Source organism: Capra hircus, chromosome 11 (assembly GCF_001704415.2).
Source record: "Capra hircus breed San Clemente chromosome 11, ASM170441v1, whole genome shotgun sequence".
NCBI classification, from domain to species: Eukaryota; Metazoa; Chordata; class Mammalia; order Artiodactyla; family Bovidae; genus Capra; species Capra hircus.
In genome coordinates this window covers 87,596,651-87,614,180 of record NC_030818.1, presented here as the reverse complement: position 1 = coordinate 87,614,180, position 17,530 = coordinate 87,596,651, and the positions used below count along the sequence as shown (strand labels likewise).

Here is a 17,530-nt window from a genome sequence, read left to right as displayed (position 1 = left end):
AGCAGCACACTGGGCACTCGGATATAAGACAGGGCTGAGTTAACTGAATTCACCCTTTTGATGGGAATTGCTATTCCAAATGAAAAGTGCTGGAGAGAGAGTTGCTTTGGAGTCAGACCTGAAATCCAGTCCATACTCCAGTGATTACTAGGACAACAGCTTCACTGAACCTACTTCCTCCTGTGGAAATAGTCGAGCAGCACTTAACTGTGCAGAGCAGAGCTCCTGGTGGGTGCTCAGTGAATTGTGACTACTGTAAGAGGACACATAGGCATTGCACTAAGGCCCCGAGAGTATGCAGAGTGGATTTCCAGTGAGAAGACAATGCCATCCTGCGTCCTGGAAACTAGGACACTGAGCTGAGTCCTAGAGACTGACTGGAAATTAAAGACAGCCAGAGCATGAGGGCAGGGATGTTCCAGGCTGAAGAAGTGGCACATGTGAAAATCAGAGGTCTCGTTATGGCCAGTCCCCCCGTGGGTGCAGCTAAAAGATAACAGATGAGATGGTAGAGGCTCTCCGAGTCCAGCTTATGAAAGACCTTGTATACATACATACTAAGGATTTGGAGTCTTTATCGCCAGTTATAGGGAGCCAAGGAAGGGTCTTAAGCAAGGATGGGATGTGGTGGAAATTATGCTTTAGGAAGATCAAAGATGCCTCTGGCAGCAGTGGCACAGATGAATTAAATGTGTATTAAGGGACTTCCCTGGTGGTCCAGGGGTTAAGACTCTGAGTTGCCACTGCAGGGAATGCAGGTTTGATCCCTGGTGGGGGAACTAAGATCCCTCATGCTGCGTGGTGTGGCCAAAAAAAAAAAAAAAGGTGAATCAAGTGGAGAGAATCTAGTAGAATGAGATTGAAACAAACCAAGTGATAAAGCAGTGAGATCTTGAAATGAGCAGCAGTGGGTTGGAAAGAGAGCCCTGAGAGAGTAAAGAAGTGAAAGCTTTAGAGCTCTGTCAGTGATCAGGTACGTTAGAAGGGGCAGATGTGGAAGGGAAGGCCGGGCAGAGAGGACAGATAGGATGACTCCAGTTCCCAGGTAGGATAACTGGTAAGTGGTGGTGTTTGTTACTCACTCCAGGAGTACCCGACATGGGGCAGGTCTGGAGTAAATTTGGGAGTTTTAAATTGTTTTATAACAGCCTTATTGAGATTGAAATCACATCAGCACACTCATTTAAAGTGTACAGTTAAACAGTTTTTAATCTGTACAGAGTTTTATAACTATCACCACTGTTTAATCCAGGACATTTTCATCATTCCAGAAAGAAACCCTGTATCATTGCCCTCCAACTTGCACAGCCCTCGGCCACCATTGATCTCCTTTCTGTCTCTGCAGATTACCCTGTTTTGGACATTTCATATAAATGGGTTGCAACATGTAATCTTTTGAAACTTGCTTTTTTAACTTAATGTAATGTTCCCTAGTTTTCTAATTTGGGAGCTTTTACTCATTCAGTAGGTTTTTCTTGAGATATATTGCACGTCAGGCACCTTACTATATAGCAGTGAATGAAACAGACATCTATGCTATTATGGAGCTTTCATTTTAATAGTGAGAAATAAGCCATAAGTAGATATAATGACATCATGTAGTAATAAGTGTTATGATAGAGTGGTCTGAAGGGCAAATGAGGTGACGTTTGAACTGAGACCCAAATGATACACAGGAGCCAATTATGTCAATATCAGGGCAGAGTGTTCCAGAAAGAAGAGCACGGGCTAGGAACTTGAGGTGCAAACTTGTTTGGCATATTTGAATATTAGGCGCCTGTGAGATGTCCCAAGAGAGGCCAAAACCAGGTGACTGTTAGAGGTCTGGGATTCAGGAAAACAAGCATCTAAATCTGGACTACAAATAGAGAATTAGAAGTCCTCAATGTGTTAAAAATGTGAGGATGAAGATCAGAAAGACTGAGAAAGAAGCCAAGGAGAGAACCCTTGAAATAACAGCTTTTGAAAGATGGGTAGAGGCAGCTGCATGAAGGAAACTAAGGGGGAAACCAGCAGGACAGGAAGAGAGCATGAAGTCACAGAAACCGGGCTCAGAGAGGGATGGAATAAGACAGATGATGTGCTGCCTGGAGAAGAGTGAGGTAGGAACTGAGAAGGGCTCTTTGCACTTAGGAACAAAGAGCTGTTTTGCAGGGAGAGTTTCAGAGGGATGGTTGGTAAAAAGCCAGAATTCAAAGTATGCAACCTTTAGTAAGCAGACAGAGACTAGAGATTAGAATTAAGGAATTTTCATTTGGGGACAAGGATGACTGGTATGTTTAAATGCAGATGTCAAAGAGGATAGTAAGGGGAAAGCCAATGATGTAGCAGGGGTCAGTACCTCAGAGGAAGGGAGGGAGTGGGAAGAGTGTAGAACCATGGTGAAAAGGTTAGCCTTACAGAGCAAGGTCTGTTCTCTGTTCCAGGAGAAGTGGAAGAAGAGAAATGTGAGTGGGTTGGCAAGTTGAGGGAACTGACAAACTATGTAATTTTTTGATACAGAGAAAGCCCATGACTCAAGAGTAGGATAGAGCATGGGAAAATTTAGGAAAGGGGAGAAAGTTTGAAATAGTTACTACACCAACAGCTGTAGGAAAAACTGCACCAAAAACTGGAGGGACACTAAAGAGGGAGAGCAGAGGGCCAGTTAAAGTGGCGGGCCAGGAGCTCACGGTGGTCGTCTGATTTTCTTTGCATCTTGCTCTGAGGATCCAGTCTGAAGATGCGTCCATCTCATGTCAGTCCTGTAGCCTATCCATTCTTGAAGCCAGGGTCCTGGTATTCGGCCTTTCCATATAGTAGGTGCTTATCTACACTGCTTGGCTAATAGAAACTGCTTAAGGGAGTTCCCTGGCAGTCCAGTGGCTAAGACTTAGCGCTTTCAAACCTGTAGTCCTGTAGACTACAGGAACCTAGGCCTACAGAACTTGTAGTCCTAGGTTCAATCCCTGGTCAGGGAACTAATATCCCACATGCCCCACAGTGCAGCCAAAAAACCCCCCAAAACTGCTTGATGTTAAATAAGTGGTTGAATCACAAGCAAGAATGGTTGGGATAAGGTATCAAAGAAGGCAAAGGGTTAGACTGGTGAGGCTTAAAGCTTTGTGATAATTGGAAAGAAAGGCTGTTTATTCTGAAGAAAGGAAATTTGTTTTAAGTGAAATAACAGAAAGTAGAAGGAAAAAGGAATGAGATTCACATGTATGAATAAGTATTTAAATTTAAGCTATTTGGTAAATGTGTATTATCACCTTGAAAGAATTTTTAACTGCTTATGGGTTTTTACTTAAGTGCTAATTCTAAAAGTCTTATTAAATCATCTGAGTCACTGCTAGTTTACATTTTAAATACATCATCATTTTAACCCTAACATTCAGAAGGTTGAATTTAACCTTTGATCCTCTCAGTCTGACCTCTCAGAGGTCACTTTTCATTTTTTCCCCACGTTGATGCGGTTCTTCCCTGTCTTTGTAATTTTGTGGAATTCATCTGTCTCAAGTTAGTGTTGTCATCAGATGGAACATAGTTTAAGTCGTAAAAAAAAGTTTGAATTTATTTGGCTTCATTTTGATGGCTTTTTAATCATTTTTATTTTTTCCTTTCAATGTTTACAGTGGAGCTGGGCAGGAAGTGGGAAGATCATGTATTATTCTGGAGTTCAAGGGGAGGAAAATAATGGTAAGTGGCTCAGAATCCACCTGCAGTGCGGGTGACCTGGGTTCGATCCCTGGGATGGGATGATCCCCTGGAGGAGGGCATGGCAAACCCCTAGAGTATCCTTGGGCTTCCCTGGTAACTCAACTGGTAAAATATCCGCCTGCAATGGGGGAGACCTGGGTTCAATCCCAAGGTTGGGAAGATGCCCTGAAGAAGGAAGTGGCTACCTACTCCAGTATTCTTGCCTGGAGGATCCCCATGGACAGAGGAGCCTGGTGAGCTACAGTCCATGGGATTGAAAAAAGTTGGGCAGGATTGAGCAACTAAGCACAGTATAGTCAGATTAACAATATATCTGCATTGAGTGTTAGGACTGTTCTAGTTCAGTAGTTTTTTCTATTCAGCAGTTAACTGTTTTGCCCCCAGAATAATGTCATGGTTAGTATATGTGTCTATAAAATGTTAATGTGGGAAACTAGTATACTTCCACTTGGCATTGACATAATATTAGACTGAGGAACTAAAGATTGTAAAACTGTCAACTGGATCTCCTAATCTAAAAGTCTTCCAAATCCCTCTCTTCTATTCCTGAAGGTCTGCCAGCCTGTCTGCCCCACCCCCAGTGGGAGACCCCAGGGAACTGGCCTCCTGAACACATGCAAAACTCCAGCCTCCTCTTGTGCAGTGGGACAGTAGGCCAGGCCCTAGTCTGGTAGCTGAGGTGCCTAAGTTAGCTCCAGGGTGCCTGGCCTTGGGCAAGTCAGTCCCCTTCTCAGCCCGTTTCCTTAGCTGAGAGCTGGAGGGACTGGAAGAGGTGGTCTCTGGGGTCCTCATTACGAAGGCGGTACAGAGGCTCATCAGGGTCTTTTGGTCTCACTCTTCCCCTTCTCCTACTTAAAAGAACAGGGACATGGCAGACACAATCTTTTTAATAATTTACTGTATTAATTTGATAGAAACATCTTCCCAAATGAGGATATAATTCAAGAATGACTGGTTCTGAAGAATTTGTCTTCTAATACTTAAATTGTCCTGATCAGAGAAGTTTCCTGTTTTTCTAATCGTTGCCTTCTCATGATAGTCACATCTGGTAGTAGTGAATCTATAAACTTTAAAAATGCTAGCCATTTCTGATGTTAAAGTTCTTGCAAAAGAGTTTGTTCATTATTAGAGTGCCTATGAAAAGTAACTGGAAAGAATATTTCTTATATTTTGTGTCCTGTGACTCTAAATATGAGCTATATTTAAATTTGGGAAGTTAGAATTGTTAACGGCGAAGTTGCCCATTTAATAAGAATTGCATTTCAAACATATAGAATCTTTCCTGATTGTGTATGGTATGATGGATCAGTTATGATGTCTATTTGTTAAGTGAATTTGAATAAAATGTAGAGAAGACTGTGATCTCTTTTCCCATGTCTTTCAGCTGGACTGTGGGATCCACCCTGGCCTGGAAGGAATGGACGCTCTTCCTTATATTGATTTGATTGACCCAGCTGAGATTGATCTCCTACTGATTAGTCAGTAAGGTTTTGTTGTTGTTGTTGTTGTTGTTGTTGTTTTACTTTTTATTGCGGGCATTGTTTTTCAAGGACTTTTACTTAAAGATCATGCTTTACCAGATATGATATTGCAAACATCTAAGACAGCATGCCATGTTGTCATCACAGGTGAGAGAAGTTTATGACAGAAAACTTCCTTTCACTTATCTAGAGTAAATGAGGAGGAGGGAAGAGATAACATATGCCTTGATCATTGTAAAACTTGAGACTAAGAAAGCAGTATCACAGAATATCCCTGAGGCTGCTGTGTTGCCTGAATATTCATTGGAAGGACTAATGCTGAAGCGCCAATACTTTGGCCACCTGAGGCAAAGAACTGACTCATTGGACAAGGCCTTGATGCTGGGAAAGATTGAGGGCAGGAGGAAAAGGGGACGACGGAGGATGAGATGGTTGGATGGCATCATCGACTCAACAGACATGAGTTTGAGCGAACTCAGGAAGATAGTGAAGGAGACGGAAGCCTGCCGTACTTCAGTCTGTGGGGTCACAAAGAGCTGGACACGACTGAGCGACCGAACAACAACTGTGTTGTCAAACAGTTTGGTGGGAACTTCATATGTAAACCGTGATGGGCTTCAACTTTATACCACTAAACCGCTTGTTATAATTTTGACTCCTGAGAATGGGCTTGGCTATATTTGAGAGAAATACTTTTAATCTGTTTTTCTTGTGTTAGAACTAAATACATTATTCCTTCCCTCTGTACATACCTACTCTGGGTGTTCTAAAAGTATCTAATTGTTACATAGAACTCTTCTGTACCCAAAGTATATGATATATAATATTTTAAAAATTGACAGAAGCTCTTTTTTCTTTTTTTTAAAGTTTCCATTTGGATCACTGTGGAGCTTTGCCCTGGTTTCTACAGAAGACAAGTTTCAAAGGAAGAACATTTATGACTCATGCTACAAAAGCCATTTATAGATGGCTTCTTTCAGATTATGTCAAAGTTAGGTAAATTACCTTAATAGATTTATACATGCACTTGGTTCAACCCAATACATACAGTTCATAATATTAGACCATTTTGTGTTTTGAAATGAGATGTTTTCTTCTTATTCACAAGGGTATCACTCATTTAGTTATTCAGTACCAACTCATCAAATAGATATTGTGTCCCCAGCACCTCCTTGTCATAAAGGCTTTATGTAGTTTTTGCATCCTTTTAAGTCTTTGAAATTTAGGTGAGTTATAAGGTATGATAGCAATATTCTATATAAGGAATTTCATAATTTTATTAAAATTTAAAGCAGACTACATTATACAGTGCTATCTACTGAAGTCTTTTTTTGGGTGATTTGATCAAACCAAATTAACTGTCTGAAGTGAAAAGTTTCCCTGGGGAAGCTTTTTCCAGCTGCAAGAGGAAAATCTGCTCCTTTTCCAGAAAGTTTGGAACCTTCTTGTGATAATTATAGCACAGATGATGAACCTTCAACGGCTTACTGTTTCATATGTATATTCCTAGGGTAGCTAAGATGCAGTTTGTTATTCTATAAACATACAGAAGAATGGAAGAGTTATCCTTGGTAATGATTATACTGGTTAACGCTTAAATGAAGCTCAGCATATGCCAGGCAGTCTTCAGTTCTTGACATATGTTAACTCCTTTCCTCTTCATGTCAGCCTTGTGATGCAGACTCTGCATGAATCCCATTTTACAGATGATGAGACAGGCATGGGTTTCTCTGGTAGCTCAAATGGTAAAGAATCTGCCTGCAATAAAGGAGACCCAGGTTCGATCCCTGGGTTGGGAAGATATACTGGAGAAGGGCATGGCTACCCACTCCAGTATTCTCACCTAGAAAATTCCACGGACAGAGGAGCCTGACGGGCTGCAGTCCATGGGGTTGCAAAGAGTCAGACAAGACTGAGTAACTAACACTTTCACTTAACTTCGCTTTTCAGACTGAGGCACAGAGAGGTTAAGTAATTTACCCATGATGGTCACAGTAAGAGACAAAACTGGAATTCAGATCCAATCAGTCTGGCTTCAGACTGTGTCCTTAACCCTAACCTCTCTTGTTTTTTTGGAAAGTATGGTAGCATAATTTTCCAGAGAAAACTTGTTAGACTTTCTAGACAATTCTTTTCATATCACAGATGGGGAAAACTGCTGTGATTCAATGTGTGTGAGTGCCTTTATCTCACAGAAGGTGTTGGGGTAGGAAAAAAGGTTGAGAAGTGCTATCCTAAAGAGTACTTTGCCTTAATTTAGTGTGTGTGCTTTGCTTGACATCATGCTTTATATACACTAAGCATTTTTCTCATAATAGCAGAGTAAAAAGATATACAAAAGGTCCAAGAGATTAGAAATAGCATAACACCTACAATATGATCTTAACAAATATGTGGCTATGTCATCCACAGACAATTTCTTTGAGTTTAAAGACTTATAAAAATCTTACCCTTAATTTTTTTGTGTTGGCATCTTTAAAAATTTAGTAACATATCAGCAGACGACATGCTGTATACTGAGACAGATTTGGAAGAGAGCATGGACAAAATTGAAACCATCAATTTTCATGAAGTGAAGGAAGTTGCAGGAATCAAGTTTTGGTGTTATCACGCTGGCCATGTTCTGGGAGCTGCCATGTTCATGATCGAGATCGCGGGCGTGAAGGTACACTCTAGCTTGGGAATTTCCTGCCCATAAGAAGTCAGTGCAGGGCTATGCCACCGAGTGGTACTAAAGAATATTCCCTAAGGCTAGCAAAGTGTGAAAACACTGAAACAAGGTAAAATTAACCTGGTACTTTTGCCTTGTAAATATCATTGTTCCTACCCCTGTGTTAGTACTTTATGTATCATGATTGAGGAGAGTACAATAAGAATCTCAAAACAGTAAAGGTTCTTTCCTGATCATCATGCCCTTTTTCTCTAAGATGCTGCGCGTACATCTCAAGGTTATCTTTGTGGACAAATTCTGGGATTATATTATTCCCATTAGTTAGATTGAATAATTGAAACTCTAGATGGTTTATGATTGAGTTAAGTTACACATTTTGAATTAGACACAAGCGATGACACCACCCTTATGGCAGAAAGTGAAGAAGAACTAAAGAGCCTCTTAATGAAAGTGAAAGAGGAGAATGAAAAAGTTGGCTTAAAGCTCAACATTCAGAAAACTAAGATCATGGCATCCAGTCCCATCACTTCATGGCCAATAGATGGGGAAACAGTGGCTGACTTTATTTTTCTGGGCTCTAAAATCACTGCAGATGGTGACTGCAGCCATGAAATTAAAAGACGTTTCCTCCTTGGAAGGAAAGTTATGACCAACCTAGACAGCATTTTAAAAAGCAGAGACATTACTTTGCCAACAAAGGTCCATCTAGTCAAGGCTATGGTTTTTCCAGTGGTCATGTATGGATGTGAGAGTTGGACTATAAAGAAATCTGAGCACAGAAGAATTGATGCTTTTGAACTGTGGTGTTGGGGAAGACTCTTGAGAGTCCCTTGGATTGCAAGGAGATCCAACCAGTCCATCCTAAAGGAGATCAGTCCTGGGTGTTCATTGGAAGGACTGATGTTGAAGCTGAAACTCCAATACTTTGGCCACCTGATACGAAGAGCTAACTCATTTGAAAAGACCCTGATACTGGGAAGGATTGAGGGCAGGAGAAGGGGACGACAGAGGATGAGATGGCTGGATGGCATCGCCGACTCGATGGACATGAGTCTGAGTGAACTCCGGGAGTTGGTGATGGACAGGGAGGCCTGGTGTGTTGCGGTTCATGGGGTCACAAAGAATCAGACATGACTGAGCGAGTAAACTGAACTGAATGCATCTACATTTCATTGAAAAATTTGGCTATTTTTTCTATTGCACTTCATTTTCAAAAATTTATGAGTGAAATATATTCAGAGTAAAATGAATCGTTCCAGAATTCTAACTTTCTAACTTTTCTAATTTCTGACTTTCTCGTTTTCTCAGCTTTTATACACAGGTGATTTCTCAAGACAAGAAGACAGACACTTAATGGCAGCTGAAATTCCTAACATTAAACCTGATATTCTTATCATTGTAAGTATTAGTGCCCAGTATTGTAATTAGTGTAACGTAATCAGGGTTTTTTCCAAGGAAAATTAACATGATCTCATTTTCATATCTGTGATCAGATATAAATAGTTTTTTAGTACAAAAATTTTTTGGCCTCTCTTTGTAGTGCAACCCCACTTCGTGTTAAATATATTAGCTAGTCTAATATCAGAGATGATATTCTGTCTCCCAAATATTCTTATTTAGATTAATTACTCCAAATATGTAGAACATCTTAAAGGTTGTGTAGAATGGCCTGGCCCTACTGTCTTTGCCGTGGTGACTGTCTCCTGGCCTCTAGCACCTGCTAACTTGATGTGTATGTCTTACCTTCCTGCTGCTGTTGCTACTAAGTCGCTTCAGTGATGCCCGACTCTTAGCGACCCCATGGAATGCAGCCTACCAGGCTTCTCCGTCCATGGGATTTTCCAGGCAAGAGTACTGGAGTGGGTTGCCATTGCCTTCTCCGCTCACCTTCTTACTAGGTTGCAATTCTTAGGAGAATAATAATAAAATTAACTGTACAGAAGCTTTGGTGGGGAGGGGATGATTGGTGAGGATCAAGTTAATAAATTTGCATTGGTCCTATGGTTTATATAAGAATATCTGTGGAAGTGAGGTCTGCTGCCTCCTCACCACCCACAGCATCCCTCAGCAACCCAAGCATAAGGGACTGGTGTATATTGCTGTCCGTATGCAGCGTATTGTGAGTGAACTCAGTTTGGCTTAGCTCATGGTATATTCAGCATGTAAACTGACCTTAAGTTAAGGGAAGTTGCTTTTTTTTAATTCTCCGGGGAAAAAGTTATTTTCATTATATCTGGTACTGTAGAGGAGTACCTCTCAAATTGTAATGTGTTTATGAATCATCTGGTAATGCTATAAAAATACCAATTCTGACTGTGGCTGGGCTGGGGCTCTGGCACTTCTGACAAGCTCTTGGTGGGGCGGCCAGTGCTGAAAGAAGCATCCTAAAATTATCTTGAGCAGGGAAGATACATTTTTGAACTATTTGCTGATTTTTTTCCTTAGCCAGACCTGAATTCTAACATTTTTATTCACTCTTCTTTCCAATTAGTGTTTTAACAGCATATGTTCAAGTAAATGGCATAATAATAGAGACATAGGTCACTTTGCTTCTACATTTCCTTGATATTTACCTTTTGTATTGTTTGAGACTCACCAGCCTTGGTCTCACCCTTCTCACGTGTTGTTTAGGAATCTACTTACGGGACCCATATCCACGAGAAGCGAGAGGAGCGAGAGGCAAGGTTCTGTAACACCGTCCATGATATTGTGAACAGAGGGGGCCGAGGCCTCATTCCTGTCTTTGCTCTCGGACGGGCCCAGGAGCTCCTCTTGATTTTAGGTACGCCTTTTCCTTTTTATTTGGGAGATTCTCAAAATCCTACAGTACAGTTAGGTCAAGATCATTGCATGTCCTTGGATAGGTCACTCTACCCTCTGGGCTTTGGTTTCTGTATTTAAGACGAGGGAATTGGTGCCCGTAAGAGCCCAGAGACACAGTGACTGTCTTCCAGCACTGCTGGGAATATAAATGGTGAACAGTCACCATCTTAAAAATACCCTACCCTTGGACCCAGCAGTTCAACCTCTGGGAAATAAATACATTGAAAATTCTGTAAGAGAGTTCATAATTCTAAATATTTCTAATGAAATATTATGTCAATAAATATCACACTCTAGGAAAAAAATCATGTTTCAGATGAGTTAATACATATTTTTACATAATATATTAAGTGGACCCAAAAAATAGGGTTCAAAACTGTGGACTCTGACCCTAGTTAGGTAGAAAATACACAAATGACTGGAAAGATATCCTGATACTAAATCTGGGTAGTGAGAAAGTAGATGATTTCTTTTTCTTGCTTTTCTCCATTTTCCAGATACTTTAATGAGCATGTATAACTTTTTGTAATAAGAGGAACAGTGGGTGTCACTTTGTGCATATATTTATATTTAGCAACCCTTTTTAACATTCTGTGATTCTTTTCTGGGGAATGCACTCTTTAAGAATAACTGGTAAGTGCTTTATATGTATATGGCTTCAATGTGAAGAATTAGAAATGATCTTGAGCTCTCATTCTCAATTCTTCCATCTATATGATGATAGGGATGAATAGAATCCCTGTTACACTGAAAAGGGAAATAAGGGGAAAGAATAAATGACCTCAGACCAAAAGCAAATCTCTGAGAGAGACAGGGCTTCCCAGGTGGCGCTAGCGGTAAATAAAGAACCTAACTGCAGGAGACAGAAGAGACGTGGGTTCAGTCCCTGGGTCGGGAAGGTCCCCTGGAGGAGGGCATGGCAACCCACTCCAGGATTCTTGCCTGGAGAATCCCATGGACAGGGGAGCCTGGTGGGTTATATACTCCAAGAGATCGCAAAGAGTTGGACACGACTGAAGGACTTAGTAGAAGCTAAATTTTCTAAAGCCTAAGCCAGTCCTTTTTCTCTTGGTTCTGCTTTCCTACTGCATGTCACATTTGTCCTTATAGAAGTCTTAAAATGAAGTCTCCATGGCAAAGTAGTAAGAGGAGCAGAAGAAATGAAGATGTAAAGCCAGGTTGTCACCATCATCAGGTTGCCAGATTTAGTAAATAAAAATACAGGACACCAGTTAAATTATAATTTCAAATAAATAATATATTTGATATTATAGCAAATATTTCAGACAAATTATACTAACAATCTTTTATTTGTCTGAAATTAAAGTTTAACTGAGCATTTGCTGTTTTTGTCTGACAACTCTGCCATCAAGTATATTGTGATTCCTTTTATGAAGGAGGACTGCTCTACACCCTTGTTCCTTGTCCCTTAAATTCTCCCTGTACTGTTCTACAAAAGAGAGGATGACCTTGCCAACCACTGGTTTCAGATCTCATCCATGGTCTAACCATATGACTCTGAGCAAGTTATTCGTCTTTTTTTTTAACACTTGAAATTTTCTCATAAAAGTACACACAAAAAATACCAGGCTGTGATGTGATCTTGAGATATAGTATACTTTGAAAGGTATTTGAGAAATCATAGAGTATATATAAGAGCATCGACACTGTTAAAATTCTAATCATATCTAAAAGAATATGAACAGTTAAACCAGAGGGCAAAGCAAGAAATGTAACACATGTGAAAGTCAGACAGAGAAAGATAAATATCGTATGTTATCTCTAATATGTGGAATCCATAATATGATACAAACGAACTTATTTCCAAAACAGAAACAGACTCAGGGACAGAGAACAGACTTAAAGTTACTAAAGGGGGGAAGGGTGGGGCAGGGGGGATAATTGGGGCATTTGGGACAAGCAGGTACAAACTACTGTGTGTGAAATAGATAAACAGCAAGGCTTTACTGTGTCGCACAGGGGAACCGCGTTCAGTATCTTGTGATAAACTGGGGTGGAAAAGAATCTGTGTAATTGAATCACTATGCTGTACACCAGAAACTAACACAATGTTCTCAATTAAGTATACTCTCATTTAAAAAAAGAAGGAAAGAAGTTCTGGTTTTTTTAAGCTTGAGTTAGGACCAATTTTAGTAAATTTTTAAATTGCTGAATTTTTCTTAACCTCTTTATAGTTTTGTGCTTTATCTCTTTTCTGAATTTTTTAAAAAACTACTTTATGTGTATCATTTATTATTTGAACTATTTACCCCACATTAAGGGGAAAAGGAAATGGCAACCCACTCCAGTATTCTTGCCTGGAGAATCCCATGGACAGTGAAGCCTGGCAGGCTACAGTCAATAGGGTTGCAAGAGTCAGACACAACTTAGCCACTAAACCACCACCTCACATTAAAAAAAAATGTGTTTCTTGTAATTCTCTCTAGATGAGTACTGGCAGAATCACCCAGAACTCCATGATATTCCAATATACTATGCGTCGTCTTTGGCCAAGAAGTGTATGGCAGTGTACCAGACATACGTGAACGCCATGAATGACAAAATCCGCAAACAGATCAACATCAATAATCCGTTTGTTTTCAAACACATTAGTAACCTGAAGGTGAGTGCTTGTGGAAGAAAGAAGGATGAATAACACTCAAGTAAGTCATTATCAGTGGGAGATGCCCACCATTGATCCTCTGGTTGACTCCATGCTGAAGTCTTACCTTTCATCACTTTGCTGCTGCTGCTGCTGCTGCTGCTGCTAAGTCGCTTCAGTCGTGTCCGACTCTGTGTGACCCCATAGACGGCAGCCCACCAGGCTCCGCTGTCCCTGGGATTCTCCAGGCAAGAACACTGGAGTGGGTTGCCATTTCCTTCTCCAGTGCATTAAGATGAAAATTGAAAGTGAAGTCGCTCAGTCGTGCCTGACTCTTAGCGACCCCATGGACTGCAGCCTACCAGGCTCCTTCGTCCATGGGATTTTCCAGGCAAGAGTACTGGAGTGAGTTGCCATTCATTTTTCTGAGGGACATCAAAAACTTTGCAACTGGCATTCCTTTTTGCTTAAACATATAAATATTGCCATTTGTTCCAAGTCTCTACCTGTTCTCAATATTTACTATTGCTAAATAATTTGGATTTCTCTGCCATAGAAATAAAAAGCCCTTATAAGAAAAATACTGCTATGTATTTTTTCTGCTCTTACTCGGACCTGATCATCTTTTTGATTAGCACAGCAGATTCCATGTGTGAAAATTGTCAATTTTTTTTTAGAGTATTCAATAAAATCTAATTTCCTTTTATTTAAATAAAAAGTTTCATTTGAACTAATGCTCTAATCATAATAACAATACCCTAAATAATTCAAGTTATAAGTGGTCTTCCAATTATTAATAGGTTCTGTTCGCAAAGTATTTTTTAGGTTAATTGCTTAGGAATTAGACCCAAGTTTTCCCTAGAAACAATGTTAAACTTAGTTAGATTTCCAGGCCAACTCAGAATACTGATGAAGTGTGCAAAGCCATTGTGAATCTTTGGGGAAATTCTTTCAGAGTTCTGTCTTGGATAGATAGAAACCCATTTGACTCTTCCTTCCATTTGACTCTGCCTGTCTGCTAGGCACTGAAAATGCTCCTAATGGTTTTTTAGCTACCTAAAGAAGGTTTTGAAGGTCAGTGTGAACTAGTGGCTTTTTATCATTTTGTTTTCCTTTCATTCCCAGCCTAAATAAACTGTTCAGGGACTTAAAATGTTTGCTAGTTTTGTCAAGGCCCTTCCAGTCACGTGATTAACCTTTTTACCTCCCTTTTTGGTGTTCTTTATAGATAAGGAATGCTTCATCTTAACATGCTGTTATCGTTTCCTTTCCTTTCTCAGAGCATGGATCATTTTGATGACATTGGTCCCAGCGTGGTCATGGCCTCCCCAGGCATGATGCAAAGTGGTTTATCCAGAGAGCTCTTTGAAAGCTGGTGTACTGATAAGAGGAATGGCGTCATCATAGCCGGCTACTGTGTAGAAGGCACGCTTGCCAAGGTCAGTCAGAGCCTGAGATCGCTGGGCACTTCCTAATCAAGGCTGCAGAGGTGGCGCTGTCCTCCCAGGTTTCTCCATTGAATTAGTTCTTTAAATGACATAGGTCTTGATTTTTTTAAAATGAGGAGGGCAGTAGGCAGCTGGAGCTGATCTTAAGGTTGACGAATGAGATCCAGGTGATGGATAAGCATGTGAAAGCTTGAGAAGTGCTCATCTAGTTAGAGTTAAAAAAAAAAAAGTGGAAGGGAATCTATTTGAGACAAACAATGGATACCCTCATCTGATGAAGAAAAGGCTTCATCAGTGTTCATAAGGCTTCATAAGTGTTCTCTTGAAAAGTCGGATAATATGTTTGGGTTGAGTGCCCACCTTCCTCTTGATATAAAATGTTTGAGGGCTTCTCTAGGGGTTCAGTGATAAAGAATCTGCCTGCCAATGCAGGAGACAGCGGTTTGATTCCTGATCCAGGGGAATCCCACATGCCGCAGAGCAGCTATGCCCATGTGCCACAGCTATTGGGCCTGTGCTGTGGAGCCAGGAGCCACAACTGCTGAGCCCGCGGGCCCTGGAGCCTGTGCTCCGCAAGAAGAGAAGCCGTCACATTGAGAAGCCTGCGCACTGCGCCTAGAGTCTTCCCTGCTCCCCGCAACTAGAGAAAAGCCCATGCAGCAACCCAGACCCAGCACAGCCAAAGATGAATAATAAATTTTTTTAAATGGTTGACAGTAACTGAGGGATGTAGACACTGATGTGCAAAGCTTGAGAGGCAGATTCTGAACATTCCTGCATCACATTCTCTTATTGATAACTAATAAACACATGATTCCCAGCTCAGATCGTTTTTATTACTTTACCTTGTTCTGCTAAACACTTAGTGTTGGCTGTGTATCTAACGCAGATTTCAGAGTAGAAATACTTCAGTCTTTTACGCAGATCCTCTCACCTGGAAAGGGACTTTTCAGGGCAGATGGTTGGGGATGCAAGTGTGCTTTTCCAACCACAAGATAAAATTCTCTGTTGTAGGACTCCACATTCACTGAACTTTTGTTAATCTGCTTACTTTCCTGATTAAATATTTCCTTGATTGAGAAAATAAGTATTTGATATTGACTGAGTCAATAGTATTAGAATGCTTTGTGTGCTAAAGGTCCTAAATTAGCATGAGTTTGTGGCTAGGTGAAAAAGTAGAAAACATACCTTTTGTTTTCTAATTAGAGAGTTTATGTGTTTTATTTACTATTCTTTGTTTATAACAGCATATCATGTCTGAACCAGAAGAGATCACTACCATGTCTGGGCAGAAGTTACCTCTGAAAATGTCTGTTGATTACATCTCTTTCTCTGCGCACACAGATTACCAGCAAACCAGTGAATTTATACGTGCTTTGAAGCCGCCTCACGTGGTTAGTGTATGCGTTTGATTTTAGCATTAAAGGCTCAGGAAGAGGCTGGCCCAGCAGCAGCTGGTCCTCAGAGCAGCCCTGCCGTGACAGTAGTGCTCTCATCTCAGGCCTCATGCCCTTACATCTGACCTTCACCACTTTCCTTTGAGTTAGGCAAGCTGTGCACTTTCATTTTCTCCATTTCACACGGGATCTCTGGCTCAGATCTACCAGCTCAGCTTCCTTTCCCTTATTTTTCTGCTGTCTCCCCAGTAACTTAAGAGCACTGACTTCACAGTGCGACTGTTTTGAATCCCATCTCCATCCCTTACTTGCCCTGTAGTCCTGGGCAAGTGACTTAACCTTTCCTTAGCTCATCTGTAAATGGGGATAATAACACCTCTTAAAGTTCTTACGAAAACTAAATGAGAGAACATAAAGCATGTAACATGGGGCCTGGCATATAGGAAATGCCTCTTAATGTGGAGAGAGGAGAGAGGCAAGCCATCATAGTAAGAGTTAACGATGCAGTTAGATATGAAATACATTGCGCAGCTCCTTAAGTTTTATGTAATTTTGATGGTAACAGTTATGTTTTGGTGGGGCTGGAGAGAGTTAAACTAAATCAAAGTTTCTTAACTTAGAGGAGCACTTACAGAACGTAAGATGAGAGGTGAGGAAATGGATGAAGTAATGGAGTAGCCTCTCTGAATGCAGCATGTATCAGAACTCCATTCCTTTTTATGGCTGAAGAATATTCTATTGCATGTGTATACCGTGCTTTGTCTGTTCGTCTGTTGATGGACACTTGGGTTGTTTCCACCTTTTATAATTAGTGTTGACATTTCCACTATTGTAAATAATGCTGCCATGAACACTGGCATGTACGTATCTGTTTGAATCCTTTTTCCCAGTCCTTTTGGGCATATACCAAGGCGTGGAACTGTTGGATCGTGGGCTAATTCTATGTTTAACTTTTGAGGAATCACCGAGCTGTTTTCCACAGCAGTTACACCATTTTACATTCCCACAGCAATGCACAAGGGTTCCAGTTCTCCATATTCTTGTCAGCTTGTTGCTTTCCTTTTTAGAATGATCACCATGCTAGTAAGGGTGAAGCAGCATCTCTGTAGTTTTGATTTTCGTTTCCTTGGTGACTAAGGATGCTGAGCATTTTGTGTCCTGTGTTGTTCATTTTTTAGTTCTTTCTAGCAAATAGTCCTGACAGTTGCTGCTGCCCCTTAATGAGCAGATTCTTTGGTGGAAAAAGCCCCTCTCCTACTGGCTTTATATGAAATTAAGTGTAGGCCATTCATGGGTGTCTACTACTGTGTGTGGTTGGCTTTATATGAGTTAAGTGTAGGCCGTTCATGGGTATCTACTACTGTGTGTGGTTGGCTTTATATGAGTTAAGTGTAGGCTGTTCATGGGTG

At 40.7% G+C, this 17,530-nt stretch overlaps 1 protein-coding gene across 2 annotated transcripts in view; it reads left to right on the top strand.

Annotated features, from left to right (window-relative positions):
- The window catches only part of CPSF3 (cleavage and polyadenylation specific factor 3), a 29,972-nt gene that overhangs the window by 1,132 nt on the left and 11,310 nt on the right, over nucleotides 1-17,530 (top strand). Inside the window, exons 2-10 of one of the 2 annotated variants that reach the window (XM_005687021.2) lie at nucleotides 3,615-3,678; nucleotides 5,084-5,181; nucleotides 6,048-6,176; nucleotides 7,668-7,845; nucleotides 9,160-9,249; nucleotides 10,483-10,633; nucleotides 13,122-13,297; nucleotides 14,557-14,715; nucleotides 15,972-16,118. In XM_005687021.2, the coding sequence (XP_005687078.2) occupies nucleotides 3,615-3,678; nucleotides 5,084-5,181; nucleotides 6,048-6,176; nucleotides 7,668-7,845; nucleotides 9,160-9,249; nucleotides 10,483-10,633; nucleotides 13,122-13,297; nucleotides 14,557-14,715; nucleotides 15,972-16,118 (1,192 nt within the window). Of the gene's footprint in view, nucleotides 1-3,614; nucleotides 3,679-5,082; nucleotides 5,182-6,047; nucleotides 6,177-7,667; nucleotides 7,846-9,159; nucleotides 9,250-10,482; nucleotides 10,634-13,121; nucleotides 13,298-14,556; nucleotides 14,716-15,971; nucleotides 16,119-17,530 lie in introns of those variants that run through there. The other variant, XM_005687022.3, reaches the window with a different exon arrangement.